This window comes from Erythranthe guttata, chromosome 13 (genome assembly GCF_056151865.1).
Source record: "Erythranthe guttata isolate IM_541 chromosome 13, IM_541, whole genome shotgun sequence".
Taxonomy (NCBI): domain Eukaryota; kingdom Viridiplantae; phylum Streptophyta; class Magnoliopsida; order Lamiales; family Phrymaceae; genus Erythranthe; species Erythranthe guttata.
The window spans coordinates 17183217-17201749 of NC_142545.1; the positions used below are offsets into that span (position 1 = coordinate 17183217).

General features: G+C 38.2%; 3 protein-coding genes across 4 annotated transcripts; 2 read left to right on the forward strand and 1 right to left on the reverse strand.

The window, feature by feature from the left end:
* The first annotated feature begins 653 nt into the window (after nt 1-653).
* Nucleotides 654-6109, forward strand: RGLG4 (Ca(2)-dependent phospholipid-binding protein (Copine) family). 2 transcript variants are annotated; one of them, XM_012993680.2, is made up of 12 exons: nt 654-877; nt 1005-1360; nt 2326-2410; nt 2967-3107; nt 3273-3386; nt 3524-3621; nt 3738-3817; nt 4637-4742; nt 4838-4965; nt 5292-5418; nt 5566-5622; nt 5712-6109. In XM_012993680.2, exons 2-12 carry the CDS (start codon nt 1049-1051, stop codon nt 5793-5795), a joined length of 1332 nt encoding a protein of 443 aa, XP_012849134.2. In that variant the 5' UTR covers nt 654-877; nt 1005-1048; the 3' UTR covers nt 5796-6109. The 2 variants fall into 2 exon arrangements, with proteins under 2 accessions (XP_012849134.2, XP_088668695.1); XM_088812569.1 differs by lacking the exon at nt 654-877 and having other exon boundaries at nt 984-1360; nt 5566-6047.
* A 71-nt stretch (nt 6110-6180) lies between these two features.
* Nucleotides 6181-7756, reverse strand: LOC105968966 (centrosomal protein). The gene is made up of 2 exons (XM_012993681.2): nt 7397-7756; nt 6181-6546 (listed from the first exon to the last, which is right to left on the reverse strand). Exons 1-2 carry the CDS (start codon nt 7595-7597, stop codon nt 6364-6366), a joined length of 384 nt encoding a protein of 127 aa, XP_012849135.2. The 5' UTR covers nt 7598-7756; the 3' UTR covers nt 6181-6363.
* A 3278-nt stretch (nt 7757-11034) lies between these two features.
* On the forward strand, nt 11035-13034 carry NAC020 (NAC domain containing protein 20). Its single transcript, XM_012993153.2, has 4 exons — nt 11035-11319; nt 11402-11682; nt 11841-12212; nt 12621-13034. The coding sequence occupies exons 1-4, from the start codon at nt 11163-11165 to the stop codon at nt 12825-12827; spliced, it is 1017 nt and encodes a 338-aa protein (XP_012848607.2). The 5' UTR covers nt 11035-11162; the 3' UTR covers nt 12828-13034.
* The last annotated feature ends 5499 nt before the right edge of the window (nt 13035-18533 follow it).

The window sequence follows — 18533 nt, forward strand, 5'->3', positions numbered from 1 at the left end:
TTTGCAAGGGAGGCTAGTTAACTTTTTTTGGTTGGTTAATATTAAGCTCGTGTGTAGCAATTTATTGCATTCTCGATCAACTTTCTAACTTAACTATTAATCTACCGTCAGTGATCCTATATCACCATATATTGTCATCCTGTTTGACTCGAGCGTTGGTGCAGATATTAATTACTCGTGTATATTAATTACTCGTGTATATCTATCTACATTACGTATCCAATGAACGATATTGAAATACTTTATAAATTATTTCATATTTTTTTTTAAGTTTAACTTCACATCAACGAATAAAAGATACACTTAAAATATCAATGTAGAATCCATAACATTGGGGAAGTTACGTATAATCAAAATTTTCTTTGGATATATGTTTTTTTTTTTTGGAATTAAACTAATTATTACATGTTTATTATGTTATTAAAATTTTAATTCAATTTTTTGCAAAAAAAAAATAGAACTTTCGATATGTATATTTACATATTGATGATCCGGTCACAATAATTAATAAGGATGGTCCAAGAAAGAGAAGCCCAAACTAATTGGGCCCACCAGAATAAAACAAGCATGGCCCAGTAAAATAAAACAAAGCCCACACATATCGGGTGTCAAAAGTGTAATATAAGGAAATGTCGGGGACGTAAATGAAATTTGAGAAGATTCGGAGTACTTTCATAAAACAGATTGTACAGATTACAGAACGGTGAAGAGGACTTCCCGAAAGCATCGATGAGTGTTTAAAAAGTCTCGGCCTGTTTATGGAAATGATTCTTCAGATGATACTCACAAGGCAAGAACCCCGTACCTCCGAATCGTGTATTTCACGTTTACCCGATTCTGCATGATCACACACTCTGAAACCAGCCGAGAATCTCAGGTAATTTCCTTGTTATTGCAGTTTCTTTTAGAGCGAGACTTTACTGTAAGTCTGTAATTAATATATATATATATATGTATTTTTTGGTTGGTTTGTTTGTTTGTTTGTTGTGTGTGTGTAAATAAAGGTGTAATTTTTGGAGGGGAGGGACTAGGGAGTGAAGAAGATGAGATGGGGAATATGTTGTTTCGGTCTCGTAAGCGTAGGGGTCGTGATTCCAGCGCAGTTGTAAGTAGTGGCTCGCATGTTGCAACGGCTGGTGGTCCGCCGCCAAGACCAGTGTCATCTTCAATTACCCACCACCTGTTCGACGGATTGCCGCTGAGAAACCAGAATCATCAGTCATCTGCTTCTACTGCTGCTAGTAATAGTGAAGCCAAGTATAGTGCAGGGAGTGCAGGTGGCATGGCTACCAGCAGCAGCCGGGCTGACAAGAAGAAGAAGTACGGTTACATCCCCGATAATTTCACCTCCATCGACCAGGTTCTCTCTCTCTCTCTCTCTCATGTTAGTTATCGATTTCATTTTTTTCACGAGCGCTTCTTGTTTTTGTTTTAGTGTTGTCATCTTGTATCCATACTTCTTTAGTTAGAGTAGCATAGTTATGAACGGAACCTATGGTTGAAGTCATTAATTAGAGTATGATCAGCCTTTCTGATTGCTCGGCGCCTCTATCATGTTTTTTCACGACAAAAGACTGGATAAGAAAGAAAGAGTGGGAGTCAATCCTACACTCAGGATCACAAGACGACCCCACCACCACCTGCTGCATTTAGTAATTGGGTCCGAGGTTGAATCACATCAAATTTCCATTATATTATTCCAATGCAAAGGGATGGATAAAATAAAGAAATATTAATTGTTTGGCCAATAAAACCTTCTATTTTGTCATACCAGGGACTCATTTGATGTATTTTTATCCCAAGATATAAAAAACAATTGAGCTCGTATTGGCGTATTAGAGCTCCAAGTCAAGGTCATCCACTATATGGCTCAATCATAGTTGACTTTTGGCTCCACCATTCTTTTGGTCTCACAGATGCTTGAATGGTCCAATAAAGTGATATTGATCACATCGAGCACCATTACATGTTCAACTTGTAAAGCCAAAGGACAATAATTGTCCTTTTCAGTGTTTAGTAAAGTCATCAATATCATACATTCTCGACAATCAATTGTTTGTTGTCCTTTTTTTTCTACCTAGCAAAATAATAGGAACAGTAATTAAGTCGAAAAAACACCCTTGCTTGACACCATTGGCTTCAATATTAAAAAATGATGGAGGACGGGTGCCATGCTTTTAGATTGGCACTGTGGTACTTTTTTTTATTTTCTTATTTTTTGTTTACCTTGAAAAACAATTCTAGAATGTTTGATAACGTCATGTTGCCTTTCACATGTGTTGCCAGCAAAATCTTAGTTTACTAATAATCGGTTGGTGTTTGCAGGTCACAATGGCCTTGAGAGAATCTGGTCTCGAGTCGTCAAATCTAATTGTAGGAATTGATTTTACAAAAAGTAATGAATGGACAGGTTAGTAGCAAGCGTTGTTTCTAAGAGCTGCAAGTTTTCTTTTTTGGAAAATGGACTGTGAAATATATATTTATAACATTGTTAAGTAGATTGATTTACTTCTATTCTTTCTCGATAACTACACTAAACCGGAGAGTTAGAAAAATAATTTAACCTTTTCTACTTAGTAATTTAATATCTAATACTAACTTTCCATCCATTGCTTATTTGCCATTTTTTAATGCATTTTTCGTCATGGATGTCCAACTGTCCAAGGCTATCATCTTCTGCTGTACTTCATGGTTGACAAATCAGTCTTCCGAATTCGACTTGTAGTCACATTTGATAGGAAGGAGAAAATAGATATTCCTATGCCATGCAAAACAAAATCATCTTTTTTACAACTATATGTATGTGCGTATTATATGCACATACATACTTGCAATTTGTCTTCCTATTAGATGATCAACTTTGATTTTTATATGCTGGTATACATACTTGCAATTTGTCTTCCTATTAGATGATCAACTTTGATTTTTATATGCTGGTAGCTAATCCGTTGATTTCCTATTTAAAGGCAAAGTTTCATTCAATAACCGTAGCCTGCACGCTGTTGGCGATACATCTAACCCATACGAGAAAGCTATATCCATTATTGGGAAGACTTTGTCCCCATTCGATGAAGACAATCTGATTCCTTGTTTTGGGTTTGGCGATGGTTAGTTTTTCTATGTTTTCCATCTTGTTTGTTATTGTTGTTATTACTACTGTTGATTTCTTATAGGGTGGTTAGTACATAAACTGACAACTCAAGTTTTTGATCGTTTTGTTTCCATTTTAATCCTTCATGAATCAAGAAGTTGACATTTTTTTTCTTTTGTAGCAACTACACATGATAATGAAGTTTTCAGTTTTCACAATGATCACTCTCCTTGCCATGGCTTTGAAGAAGTTTTGGCTTGCTACAAAAGAATAGCTCCAAATTTACGATTATCTGGTAAGATTATGTTTTCTGTGGGCCATAGCTTATTTCTTAGTACATATTACTTGAAGTTTTTATTCTTAAGGAACCATTAACAACATATTCATGTCAAATTTGAAAATTCTCTACATCTCTCTTTTTTCGTGTCTTAGGACCAACATCTTATGGACCAGTAGTGGATGCTGCAGTAGATATAGTGGAGAAAAGTGGTGGACAATACCATGTATTGGTAATCATAGCTGATGGCCAGGTGACACCTGTGTGTGTGTGTGTGTCCTGCTTCCTCATTCAGGCAAATATGTTGAGATAGTTATATGCCTGTATGCTCTCACTCACTTTATCTGTGAATTACCTTATCTCTTGAAGGTAACAAGAAGTGTGAATACGAAGGATGCAGAATTCAGCCCCCAAGAAGAGAAAACAATAAACTCTATAGTCAATGCGAGGTACAAAAGAATCACACACAACATGTCGTTGATTGTGCTTCAAATCGATTTGATAAAACCATATCCATGTAGCTTTTAGATGCTTTAGTCCATCAGCTATCTCCAAAATACACGATCAGTACATGGGATTTATGGGATATCTTGTGCATGTAAATTCAGACTGAAAAAAACCTTAAAAGAGTAAATACAGACCATTCCTTCCTCGCTTTTAAGAGATTAACAGAGTATTCTGTTTTTTCTGTGCCTAACTCATAAATGGCATCTGCGAAATTATATTATCCAGATTTTTCGCTAGCTACTTTTTTTGTGATCTGTGAATCCAGATATTTCAATGTTTAGCATAGAATTGTTCCTTGAATATTCAAACTTTTTCCAAGTTAAAAAACTGATTTATCAGAGAGTCTTAGTAATTCAAAAGGGACTTTCAGCTTCAGGATTCAGGGCTACAGATTGTTTAGGAATCCAACGGTCTCAGTCTTTTAGGGTGGATGCGCAGTGTAATTGAAATTTTATCAAATAGTTCTTCTGTAGTTATTTTGCACTTTTAGCATTTCTCTATTTTTATTGATTATATACAGCTCTCTGAGGAAAAGTATTGCAAAACTAAAGTTCAACGTGGTCTCTCTACGTGGGCTATTTTTTCTTGCGCAGTTCTGAATTTTATCATAAATGAACTTTTTGAACGATTATAAACCTACATGAGATCTTTAATAGATTATCATTATTCTATACTTTTCTCCTAAACTCTATTCAACATCTAATTTCTGATCTCGAGGAATAAGTGAAAACTTTAAAGTGTTATTTTTTCTGTTATTATAGTCTGCATCCTCTCTCAATTGTTTTGGTTGGTGTTGGCGATGGACCCTGGGAAGATATGCAAAAATTCGATGACAAAATCCCTGCTCGTGAATTTGACAATTTCCAGGTAATTCCTCTAGCTATCAGTTAAACGTAGAATAACGAAGAACTCTAATGTTGATGGTTCACTTGTCTATTTCTTTATTTCTTCTGTACTTGCAGTTTGTTAATTTCACGGCAATCATGTCCAAGAACACGTTGTCCTCTGCAAAAGAGACTGCCTTCGCTCTTGCAGCACTCATGGAGATTCCTGACCAATATAAAGCAGCAAGAGAATTTGGTTTATTAGGGTATGTGCTCTTTCTATGATGAAATTTTCGACGACCCTTCCATAGAACTAGATGGTTTTCATGAAAATACAAAAAATATCCCCCTTTCATTACCTAAATTAGCTTTATTCATTTTATTGACAGTACTGAGTTCATCATACTTGTTATACTATTTTTTAATACAAATAATTCGTGACATTTTCAAAAAGAATTGATGAACCAGCTTGACCACTATAAGATTCAAAGATAATTAAGAACTGTCATATTGCTAAGCAGAACCACATCTAAAGTTATTAACTTCTACGTTTATAAATCTCTCTCTTCCCCATTTTCATATTGGACCAAAGACGAGTGACTGGTAAAGCGAAGAAGATAGTTCCTAGGCCTCCACCAGTACCGTACACTCGCCAAGCTGGATTTCCATCACGAGAGCCCGTCACTGTTTCAGCTGCTGTGCAAGCCGACCAGAATCAGGTATTCTTTTGTTTTTAAGTACTAAACTGAAATCTGATCTTTGAAAGATTAGAATCTCAAACTTCCTAATTCAGAAGTCTGAAAATTTTGAGTAGTTCTCTAATAAGAATCTAAATGAATAAAGCCTATTCGTTAATCTGATTGAAGGTCTGTCCAGTTTGCTTAACCAATGGGAAAGACTTAGCCTTCGGTTGCGGACACATGGTGAGATTTGCCTTTACAATGTTTTACTTTTCCTTTAGCCAAATCAATACATATGTAATAACTTTAAAAGCCATGACTCTTGATTCCAGACTTGTCGAGACTGCAGCCCAAGATTGTCAGAATGTCCTATATGTCGGCAACGTATCACAAGTCGGCTCAGGCTATATACTTGACGACCGCCACGTCAGCATGAGGTTTGACGATACAAGTTTAAGGAAGTGGATGTAATTCCATATAGCCCCCAACCGATCCAGCATGAAAACATAATATGCTTATGCTCCTAGCTTTTGCTTTAGTCCTACTGTCAATGTATATCCTTTTAGGCTGCTGATTCTTACAGAAGCATATGTATAGTGTTTTATTCTTCTTGTTCATATCTTTTCTTAATTGAGTGGTTATCTATTTTACCATGTATTTGTATACAATTGTACAATGTACATGTGTAGTTATCCTACTTCTATCTGTATATATGGCATGCTTTCTTTTGTTTGAGATTACATATTGTAAAGACCAGAGCAAACCACCAAATCTTAATCTTTATTCAAGGCAATCTTCAGAAAGATGATTAAACCAAAACACTTTGATTTCAAAAAAAAATCATCGGCCATTTCTCGATTAACGTCAGCACACGAGCACGAATAAAAATCCCCACAGTAAATACAATCAAGTCTAAAATGCCTATAAATGACTCATTCCCCTGTATACCATGCAAGGATAACCACGATATTATTGCTTTAGAGTCTACTTGTCTTCCTTTTTAGCTTCAGTTTCAATTGTCTTTGGGACTGGTTGAATTCTCACATATGGGTTTCTAGTCAGTGTCTCTCCCCTTAAAGCAGCGACGTATCTGTCATTCGTATTCTCTTTCCTCTTCAGTTCTCCGAGGTACTCTGCCAGCCGCTCTTGATTAACTTTGCCCATTTTCTGATCATCACAATCTCGTCAATTTTGGCATTGCCATTAAATGTAATGAAATAATAATTACCAGTAATTATAAGATGCTGAAGAAAGAAAATCAACTAGGAGATCGTATCTCCTCTTAAAGGCAAATTTCACTCAAATATTTAAAGCAACATGCTCGAGGAATTACAACAATACATTCAAAGTTCAAACCTAGTTGCTCCACCCTGATTGTGTTCTTCTTTTGTTCTAGATTGATATGTACGCTTCGTTTCAAACTGTACAATTCATATACTGTAGAGTTAATGCAACACATTACCCTGCATCAAGAAAATCTTGATGCGTGATCAGTTCATCAATTACGATACATAGCACTTAACTACTATTGGATGCCGAGAAGTTGCATATGACGGCAATTTGGGTTATCAACTATTTCCTTGGTAAACTATATCCTAAAACAAAGTTCAAAACACATAATCGAAATCAAGCATCACCTCTCATCGAATGAAAACATAGATTAAATTATTTTTGTTTGTCGAATGTTCGTTTCCTTAATCGCCCAACCAATTTCGGAAGTAAACATCAGCAACAAAATGCTAGAGATAATCTTGATGCTGCAGTATCTACTTCTAATCATATGACCTAATTGCCACAGCTAGAAAAATGCAATAACCATCTCATCAAGCAAGCTAATCGAGTTTGACCTCAGAGCAGAAGAACACATACTGAAAGCATCAATTTTGATTATCGCCTAATTTAAATCACAGAAGCAGTAAATATTTCCCCAAATTCGGCGAACAGAAGAACAACAAAAAATGTCACCGGCACAAATAGAAATTGAAAATGGAATCGGAAAGAAGCAGGTAGGGTTTACCAGTGAATCGGGTCGGGCGGACTGCCGGAGCTTGGCTTCGAGTTCAGGGTTGCTGGAATTGGTAACCTGCATAACGCAGTAGCCGATAATCCCCGGAACGACGCCGCAGACGGTGGCGAAGGCGAAGAAGAAGGGCTTCGAATCCCTCGTCTTGGTCACCAGCCACCTCCACGTCTGGCTCTTCTCCCACAGCAACGACATTCTCCAAATTAATATCCTCTCTCCTCCGATCGTAAAAAGAACGGAGTTACCGGCGTTGATCTGCTACTGCTACTTCTGCTGAATTTAGCGACGGACTAGCAAATATCAAATCGGAAGTTTAGACTGTTTGATTTTGGGCTTACCGAGAAAATCCAGCCCAATAAAATTCGTTGCAGAAAATCACAAAATAAAACTCGGCCCAATGGACCGTGACTATCGTGCACTGCTAACCAACGCTGCGTGCTAACGTGAGCTCGTGTGAAACCGTTTAGCGCTGAAGAACTTGACCCCCCTTTTCCACACAACATGTAATGATGTAAAATTGCTTTACATACAATTATTGAATGTTTTCATACTAATTTAAATTTTTTTTTGATACGATTGAAATAAAATATTATGGATGGTTTATGATTTAATTTAATTTTGAATGATATAAGTGGTAAGTTGCAACTGTCGTTGCTTTTTGTAAGTTGATAGAGAGCGGTTGGTATAAAAGATGAAAGAAAGGGTCTTTCGGCAAAGAAAAAAAGATATTAATTAGCTATTAGTGGAATAAATACTTGTTAATTAGTCGTCGTCACTAATTTAATTTGAGTATTGACAACACTATTTATCCGAATAATCTTTTTGCAATAATGTAATCAGTCCACTTATTATTTTTTGTTACTTTGCTTCTAAATTGAGTACATGACATTAATCAATACAATATACACAATCTTAAGGATTAATTTAATGGACACGGAAACAACGATTCGTGGAAACGACAAGTCCTAAAAATTGGGGTACGATAATTTGGGGAAACGTTTAAATGATTAAAATATAGGGGTGCATTTATAAATATATTATGTAAACATATATTAGCTTTTATTTCATATATAATTTTTTTTAGACAAATATATTCAAAATAAATATTACTATATATCAACTATCAATTTACGATTCATCATTAAATCATGTAAATAATTAGTGAAACAATAAAAATATTTGAAAATTTGCTATTCAAACGTGTTTCTAACTAATAAGAAATTGCAGCTCATAACTTGTTCAGCAGGTGTTCTCGAGTGTTGCAAGAAACATGTTCGAAAACGCAGATACGTTAAGAAGATTAAGTTTCCGTGCTACATATATGCACAATTCACGAATAAATCGAGATAAGAACTGTTCGTTTGAATATTGGCAATACAAGTCTCAATTTAGTAGATGTATTTTGAAGTAAACTATTTCTTTACAAATAATGCACTCTTATACATTCATATATATATATATATATATATATTTTTTTTTTTTTTCTTGCACCAAAAGGCGAAATCCCTCGCCCCCAGGGCCCCCATCCCTTGGCCCGACAAGGATTGATGGAGGAATGTAAATCATGGTAACTCAACGGCCCGTTAAGGTAGCGGACCCGGACCTGGTGCCCACAAGGAACCAACTCATTGGAGTTGAAATTCCCACACTGCGGCTGCCAGGATTCGATCCTAGGACCTTGCACCAACTTACCACCTCCGGAACCAGTTGAGCTACACCCATGCGGGCAATATATATATATTTTTCTAAATTTATATTAATGAGGAACAAACAAGAATTTCGCAGTGCGGCATTCCACAATTGTCGTCCAATAATCTCCAGACACGTGGTCCCAATCAGAAGCAAATTAAATATTCTCAAATATTACCTATATAAACAGTGTAATACTGTTAATGTAGATGATTTTGGGGCAGAATAAAATACTGAAAAAGGAAAGAGATGAAAGATGGACCAGTCAAAGAGATAGGGTTTATATATTATATGGATGTAATGATTATACAGTTCGTTACTATATCTTTTAAGCCTTGGCGAAAATCATATTTTAAGGAAAGTAAAACTAAAACAAGTGTAAAAACAGATAAAGGAAAAGTAGAGATTGGTGGGACAGATTAATAAATAAAAACAAAAAATAAAGATAAGAAATCAAAAGGGCAAAAAAGCAATGAGGGTGATGTGGTGCCAGATATATAGTTCAGTTCTGTTCAGCTCCTTCAACTATTGAACGATCAAAGTGTTTTTTTTCTCTTTTTGGGCGATTTTGTAAAGTTTTAGATAATTTGCCCCACTGATATGGACCCCGTTTGCGCCACTGTTAATTATATTGGAATCGTTGATGGTGTTAATATTTACGAGCGTAAACGAATCGAACTCTGTTGTTTTGGGGAGTTCGATCTGAAATCCATTTTGACGAGCTCGAGCTCGAGTCTGAATAATTTTATGTTTTTTTTTTATTTTTTATTAATAGTAGTTACGGTGCAATTTATATATAGTTTATTTTATTTTTATAAGAAATGATATGGTTGATATATACAATATTGGATGGATGTATCAATTATGCATGAAGACGTTCTGAATATATATATATATATATACCATCTCTCACGTGTTTCACACACTACTACTACGTAAATTTAACATATACGAATTAATATAGAGAGAGAGATTATTCAACAAGAGAGAGAGAGAGAGAGAGTAGAAGTTACAAGTATAGTATCTATACCCTGTAGCTGTACGTAAAAAAAAATACGGTCTACACTGACAAAGTGTGTAGAGTAGTGCAGTATAGTACACATAGACCATATTTAGTATATAGATTCGTAGTACTGAGGAATGTGTAATGATTACATGTGATGTCATGAGGAGTTGGAAAAGGGGGCGGGGGGTGGGGATTGGGGGCATTGCGTGTTGTGGGGGTGGGGGTGGGTGGGGCCCAGCAGACTTTCTGCGGGGCCCGCTTATTTTTGTTAGTATGTGAGCAGACAAAAGCACTGAAAGCTTCTTCTTCTACATCTCTTGCTTTCACACATTAATACTCGCCAAGAATCTTGTAATTAAAGCAAATCTCTCTCTCTCTCTCTCTCTCCTCTTTCTCTCTCATCGCACATCATGATCTGATCATCACTTTAGCTACTATAATTAGCTGTCGTTTGTTACTGTGTCCAATCTAATTATCAGTTAATAAGGAAAATGTATAATTTAACAAATAATAATTTATAATAAACCAGAATACATAGTATGTAGCCAGGTGTATTTAATCACGTACCATAAAATACATACTCCCTTACATGCATTATTAAATCTGTCCAATACATCCATGCATGCATGAAGGATCATTAATTAATTAATAATTATTTAATATAATAGTATAATGCAAGAATAATATTGTCTCGGTTCATACCAGCAAAAATAATTAATTAGATAACTAATTATACCATTAAGAACTATTTAAGTGTGAACATAATTAAACTTTCAAATGTGAATCAAATAAAACCCTAAAGAAGGAAATAAATTAAAATAACTAATCGTCGATGCAAAAAAGCCACAGGATGACGAGGACCACGCTTTAATGGCTTTTTCATCCCCATAACAGTGGGCTATACATATATACATATATACATATATACACATATATATATACCGTGTTAGCCACTTGAAAGAGACTCCCTCCATTCCACTTCCAAGAACACAAAAATTTCAGCATTTCCCAGTTATTAAAATTAATCAGGGAAAATTAATTAACTACTGCATTAAATTAATTATTATGGGAGCAATGACACTGCCTCCAGGATTCAGGTTCCATCCAACGGATGAGGAGCTCGTCGCCTATTATCTCGATCGGAAGATCAACGGTGGAATTATCGAGCTCGAAGTCATCCCCGTAGTCGATCTCTACAAATGCGAACCATGGGATTTACCAGGTAATAATAATTAACAAAATTCAGAATATTAACTAATTAAGATTAATGAGTAATTATATTGAATCTGTGTATCTATTGACAGAAAAATCGTTCTTGCCGAGCAAAGATATGGAGTGGTATTTCTACAGTCCGAGAGACAGGAAATACCCGAACGGGTCGAGGACGAACCGGGCGACTCGGTCCGGTTACTGGAAGGCCACCGGAAAAGACCGGTCCGTGCAGTCGCAGAAACGGCCGGTGGGTATGAAGAAGACATTGGTTTATTACAGAGGACGAGCGCCTCACGGGATTCGAACCGATTGGGTGATGCACGAGTATCGCCTCCTTGATTCTGCACTCGGCACCACCGGATCAAATCTCAAGGTATCGATCGTAATTATTATATACATATAAACATGTGTACGTATAGTAATTTCTCAATTAATTAGGGCATTAGGGTTTGAAGAAAAAAGTAAATAGCAACTTTAATTTATTAAAATTTGGATTATTAATTGTGTCAAAATTAATTTTGAATATTACAGGATTCTTATGCACTGTGTCGGGTTTTCAAGAAGAACATAGTCATAACCAAGACTTGTAGAACTAAAGTGCCACGTGGGATGATGGTTGATCAAGTTTCGTGGGACGAAGACGAATGTGGGCCCACACCGGAGACCTCCCTGAGGGAATATGCCGACGAAGATGCCAAGGGCGAAATTCGCTCCAAGAACCCTAATTCGGAGGCGTCTTCATCGGAACTCACACAAGGGACGACGACACCAATGGCGGCGATCGGCTCGTCGAAATACGATCCGACGGCTCACATTGCCGCGTCAGATGAAGTCAATAGTTCAATGGATGATGATCATCAGTTCTACTTTTACGGCACCGAAAACATATCAAATTTCATTCAGGTACGTTCATATAACAGTGAATTAACACCACCACCCTAATATTTTTCTTTCAATTTGAAATGGAATTAATATTAGTAGTGTGTAATTAGAATGTCTAGGTAGGGACAAAATGGTCCCACGAATTATCACTTTGAGGTTGTCTCTTTTGATTTAAAGTGATGAAATTACAACATCTTTCTCAAAAGCAGCTACCTCTGGATTATTAATTTTTTTAATATATAATAAATAATAATAAGCCTCCAAACTGATCAATCCAACTGCTCTTTCTTCACCATTCCCCATGAATTCTTTTGACTGCTAAAATGTCTTTCCCCTATACTTCTCATATTTACAATTTTACCCCCAACATTTATATATTATTATTAAAAAAAGGGCTAATTAAATTCTAAATGTTATTTGTTTACGCAGGACTATACGGGCATGTTTTACGACCCTTATTATCCGCCGTTAGCTATGGATGACTTCCCACAAGTAGATTTAACGGAGCCAAAATGTAGCAGCAGTGAATACATGACCAATTGCGACAGGTTGAGGGATAACGGTGTGAATGAGATAACGGCGTTAGAAGAGATTTATTCTAACCTCAACTACCAGAATTATGGAGGGTCAAACTAAGTAACTAACTAGCTTCAAAACATACTTATATATTAAGTATATATATTTATTATTTTATATATACACACACGCAAACTGATTTTTCATTGGCATATATAGGGTTTTTTTTTTAATACTTGTTAAAAACGAGATTGAAGAACGTAACGCAAGTTTTATACATTTGATAGTGCTGATGTTTTGCTGGGGCGAGTCCTGATTTTTTGAAAATGGCTTCTCTCAAGGATCTGTTTGGGATATATATATATATATATATATATATATATATATATATATATATATATATATATATATATATATTTCTTTTTTCTATGGTTTTTTGTAATATTTATTATTGAAAAAATTAAAGTCAGATATGTATTTAGATATTATAGTCAATGAACATGTTTGTTAATTGTGATTTATTTATTTCATGCATTAGAGAAAAATGCAGTTTATGTAATTGTTACCATGCTTAATGAAAGATTAATTATATTTGAAATTCGAGGTGTAGATGAGCGGAGCTGGCTCATGAGCTCGATGAGTTGGCTCCGCAAAAGTTCGAGCTTGAGCTTTCCGAAAAGCTGGAACTTGAGTTCATCTTTAGTTGTTCAATGGCTCCAGCTCGAGAGCTTTTTATATTATATTTTTTTAATATAAAAATAACTAATATATTATAATTAATTAATTAATCATTTGAAAAATATAGATATATGTTTATTTTATAGCTTTTTTCATTTTTCATCTAAATAATTTATAATAAAAAATGAAATTAATATTATGTAAAAATTAGTAGGAAAAAAAAGATATATATATATATATATATATATATATATATATATATATATATATATATATATATATATATATATATATATATATATATATATATATATATATATATATATATATATATATATATATATATAATCAGCTGAGCTCGAGCTCGACAGGCTCAACTCGACTTGAGCTCTAGATCGAGTTTGAGCTCATTAAATGAAAGCTCGATGAGCTTGGCTTGAGCTCGAGAGCTCACTAAGTGCTTCTAGGGTTGTAATCGTGCTAACTTGAGCTTGCGATTATATGGTGAATTTCGGGCGAGTTGTCTCCTCATGGGAGTTGTCTCGCGGTGAGTAATATTATCGAGCGAGGTGGTTGCACGTGAGAGTTGTCTTGCAACGGATTTGTAGTGTCGAGCGAGTTGACTCCTCGTGGGAGTTGTCTCGCTGCGGGTTGTAGTATCGAGCGAGTTGGCTCTTCGAGAGAGTTGTCTTGAGCGAAGTTGTAGGAGCATTGGATGATGCGCGATTTAGGCGCGTGTAGATTGAGGTTGCTCTGAGCGAGTTGTCTCCTCGTGGGAGTTGTTTTGCAGCGAGTCTTATTATCGAGCGAGGTGGTTGCACGTGGGAGTTGCCTTGCAACGGATTTGTAATATCGAGCGAGTTAGCTCCTCGTGGGAGTTGTCCCGCTGCGGGTTGGGGTACCGAGCGAGTTGTCTCCTCGTGGGAGTTGTTTCGCAGCGAGTCTTAGTACCGAGCGAGTTGGCTCCTCGTGGGAGTAATCTCGCTGCGGATCATAGAATGGAGCGAGTGGTCTCCTCGTAGGAGTTATCTCGCTGTGGGTTCATAGGACCGAGCGAGTTGGCTCCTCGTGGGAGTTTCCTCACTGCGGGTCGTAGGATGGAGCGAGTGGTCTCCTCATAGGAGTTATCTCGCTGTGGGTTCGTAGGACCGAGCGAGTTGGCTCCTCGTGGGAGTTTCCTCGCTGCGGGTCGTAGGATGGAGCGAGTGGTCTCCTCGTAGGAGTTATCTCGCTGTGGGTTCGTAGGACCGAGCGAGTTGGCTCCTCGTGGGAGTTTCCTCGCTGCGGGTCGTAGGATGGAGCGAGTGGTCTCCTCGTAGGAGTTATCTCGCTGTGGGTTCGTAGGACCGAGCGAGTTGGCTCCTCGTGGGAGTTGCCTCGCAACGGGCTGTAGGATTGATCGAGTGGTCTCCTCGTGGGAGTTGTCTCGCTGTAGTTTTGAGACTATAGGGGGTTAGCTCCTCGTGGGAGTTGTCCCACAACGGGCTATAGGACGGAGCGAATGGTCTCCTCGTGCGAGTTATCTCGCTATGGTTTCGTAGACCCGAGGGAGTTGGCTCCTCGTGGGAGTTGTCTCGCTGCGGGTTGTAGGATGGAGCGAGTGGTTTCCTCGTGGGAGTTGTCTCGCTGCGGGTGGTAGTATTGAGCGAGTTGGCTCCTCGTAGGAGTTGTCTCGCAAGCCCCCCACTCTCGAGACGATGTGGGAGCCAAGTAGAAAGGGGTACCGGATCGTATTGAGAGTAGATCGGTGTTGTAGTCTTGCGTTAATCGCTAGCATGGCGTGGATAAATTTTTTTTTTTTTTTTTTTTTGAACGCAATTTGGTAGGTGCGTTAAACAGCTCGCGCAATCTGGTGGAGCGCGTTGAAATTCTCGCGCGATTTGGTAAAGCGAGGTGAAAACGGCATGCGATTTGGTGGTGCACAGTGCAAATTGCGCGCAAGTAGGTGAGTAGCGGGAGGTGGGCGCGCGCTTTGATGCTGGGTAGGTGGGGAGCGCGCGCTTTGAGGCTGGGGTAAGGGGGGAGCGCGCGCTTTGAGGCTGGGGTAGGGGGGGCGCGCGGTAGGTGTCACGCGGGCGCGTGCACTGCACGCGCGGAGGAGAGAGAGCGCGGGCGCGTGCAGTGCACACGCGGAGGAGAGAGAGCGCGGGCGCGTGCAGTGCACGCGCGGAGGAGACAGGGCGTTGGCGCGTGCAAGGCACGCGCGAGGGAGAGAGAGAGTGCGGGCGCGTGCGACGCACGCGCGGTGAGAGACAACGGGCGCGTGCGATGCACGCGCGCAGAGGCAGATGCGCAGTACAGCTGGGCGCGTGACATGCACGCGCGTTCTGGCAATATTTTTTTTTTTTTTTTTTTCTTTTTCCGCGCGCGCGCGGACCGAGGCTTCTTGGCCAACCGCGCGGTGCTGATGTGCGCGCGCTTCCTTGGGTGGAGCGCGCTGACGCGCACGTTTTTTCTTGTCTTTTGTCCTTTTCTTTCTTTTCTTTTTTGCTTCTTTTTCTTTCTTCTTTTGTCTTCTTCTTCTCTTTTTTGTTGGTTTTCTTTTTTCTTCTAATTCTTCTTCTTTCTTCTTTCTTCTTTATTTCTTCTTCTTTTACTCTCTTTTTTCTTGTTCTTGTATTTTTTCATCTTCTGTTTTCTTCTTCTTTTTTCTTCTATTTTTTCGTCTTCTTTTTTCTTGATTGATGTTCACCCCCTTGGGGATGTTCAATTTTTTGAGTAGGGAGATTATCCCCGTTCCTTGAGATGGGATGTGCACCCCCTTGGGGATGTTCAATTTTTTGAGTAGGGAGATTATACTTGTTCCTTGAGATGGGATGTGCACCCCCTTAGGGATGTTCTATTTTTGAGTAGGGAGATTATCCTCGTTCTTTGAGATGGGATGTGAATCCACTTAGGATGGTGCCCAACCTTAGGATGGGGATAACTGCCCACTGTAGGATGAGGTGCTCGAGACCTATGGTCTGAGGTGGATGCGCACGGTTGTGCCATTGGTTCGCGCGTGCTCGTCTGACCCTTTTTTCTGTTTTTGAAGTAGGGACGTGAAACACTTGATGGGATGTGAAACCCCTTGGGGTTGAAAGGTAAGTGGATGTACCACCCTTGAGATGAGATGCCCAACTTTAGGATGGGATAGCCCCCCATTTAGGATGAGGCGATCACGAACATCTGGGGTGGGATGCCCAACCTTGGCGATATATGGTGCCACTGATTCAGTGGAAGCACGAGTTGAATCTTCCGTGATCATACGCTGAAGGTCTTCTTCGGTTATCTGAATCGTTAGAAGTAGGTGGAAATTGATCATGTTGAGGACCCAGTGGGGCCTCACGAGGAGGAGCGTTGGCTCCTGCTATGACGAACGAAATATTTTGGGGGCGATGTGAACCCCCACGGAGTCGATAACCCTTGGCGAACGAAATATTTTGGGGGCAGATGTAAGCCCCCAAGGAGTCAATAACCCTTGGCGAACGAAATATTTTGGGGGCGATGTAAGCCACCTTGGGGAGTCGATGACGGTGGTGCCATAGGTGGCTCCACATGTGGAGCAGATGCTGGTATCGCGTTGGGAGCATCTGCTCCCATCGTGGCGATATATGGTGCCACTGATTCAGTGGCAGCCCGAGTTGAAGCTTCTGTTATCATGCGTTGAAGCGCATCCTCGGTTATTTGAACCATTCGAGGAGCAGGGAGTGGTGGATCGGCGAGTGGTGGGTCCCGATGGGGGATCACCTGAACCTCGCGAGGCGGATCCATGGGATGTGGAGGAGGTGGCAAGCCAGAGCCTCCACGAGGTGGGAGGTCGTTAGCTGTGTCATTTTCTCTCCGAGCAGACGCCTCAGGAGGATCTTGTTGGCTACGTGATCTGGTTTGCATCGTTCCCACAGACGGCGCCAAAATGATGATGCTAAAATGTAGATCACCTGGGGTAGTGTAGAAAATGTATTGGAAGAGCAAAGCGGGTCAGTAGCTTGACAACTTGATGATCCTGAGGTACCTGCGAGATGAACATTGAACTACGCCGGGGGTTGATCCGGCGGAAACCCCTCCGACGCTCAAGTCAGACATGCTGATCATAGAATTAGTCCAGAGAATACGTATTGTAGTATTGCTCAGTTAATAGGACGTACCTTAATAAAATGAGTAAAACCTCTATTTATATGTCGTTTATTGGGTTGAGTTTGCTTTGTTGGGCCCAAGCCTTACTTGAAGGTGTTTGGGCCTCGGTGATATTGGTCTTCGATATTGGGCTCGTAGCCCAGTAAGTAAAGAAATTGTAGGCCCATTGGGTTGGCCCAATTAGGCATATCAAAACATACTTATATATTAAGTATATATATTTATTATTTTATATATACACACACGCAAACTGATTTTTCATTGGCATATATAGGGTTTTTTTTTTAATACTTGTTAAAAACGAGATTGAAGAACGTAACGCAAGTTTTATACATTTGATAGTGCTGATGTTTTGCTGGGGCGAGTCCTGATTTTTTGAAAATGGCTTCTCTCAAGGATCTGTTTGGGATATATATATATATATATATATATATATATATATATATATATATATATATATATATATATATATATATATATATATATATATTTCTTTTTTCTATGGTTTTTTGTAATATTTATTATTGAAAAAATTAAAGTCAGATATGTATTTAGATATTATAGTCAATGAACATGTTTGTTAATTGTGATTTATTTATTTCATGCATTAGAGAAAAATGCAGTTTATGTAATTGTTACCATGCTTAATGAAAGATTAATTATATTTGAAATTCGAGGTGTAGATGAGCGGAGCTGGCTCATGAGCTCGATGAGTTGGCTCCGCAAAAGTTCGAGCTTGAGCTTTCTGAAAAGCTGGAACTTGAGTTCATCTTTAGTTGTTCAATGGCTCCAGCTCGAGAGCTTTTTATATTATATTTTTTTAATATAAAAATAACTAATATATTATAATTAATTAATTAATCATTTGAAAAATATAGATATATGTTTATTTTATAGCTTTTTTCATTTTTCATCTAAATAATTTATAATAAAAAATGAAATTAATATTATGTAAAAATTAGTAGGAAAAAAAAGATATATATATATATATATATATATATATATATATATATATATATATAATCAGCTGAG

Excerpts from the sequence above, each read along its gene's own strand:
- NAC020 (XM_012993153.2), top strand. The coding sequence starts at position 11,163 with ATGGGAGCAATGACACTGCCTCCAGGATTCAGGTTCCATCCAACGGAT. Across the intron at positions 11,320-11,401 it reads CGAACCATGGGATTTACCAG|AAAAATCGTTCTTGCCGAGC; the intron begins GTAATAATAATT and ends ATCTATTGACAG. Across the intron at positions 11,683-11,840 it reads CCACCGGATCAAATCTCAAG|GATTCTTATGCACTGTGTCG; the intron begins GTATCGATCGTA and ends TGAATATTACAG.
- LOC105968966 (XM_012993681.2), bottom strand. The coding sequence starts at position 7,597 with ATGTCGTTGCTGTGGGAGAAGAGCCAGACGTGGAGGTGGCTGGTGACC. Across the intron at positions 6,547-7,396 it reads CCGCCCGACCCGATTCACTG|AAAATGGGCAAAGTTAATCA; the intron begins GTAAACCCTACC and ends TGTGATGATCAG.
- RGLG4 (XM_088812569.1), top strand. The coding sequence starts at position 1,049 with ATGGGGAATATGTTGTTTCGGTCTCGTAAGCGTAGGGGTCGTGATTCC. Across the intron at positions 4,743-4,837 it reads GTGAATTTGACAATTTCCAG|TTTGTTAATTTCACGGCAAT; the intron begins GTAATTCCTCTA and ends CTGTACTTGCAG. Across the intron at positions 4,966-5,291 it reads AGAGAATTTGGTTTATTAGG|ACGAGTGACTGGTAAAGCGA; the intron begins GTATGTGCTCTT and ends ATTGGACCAAAG.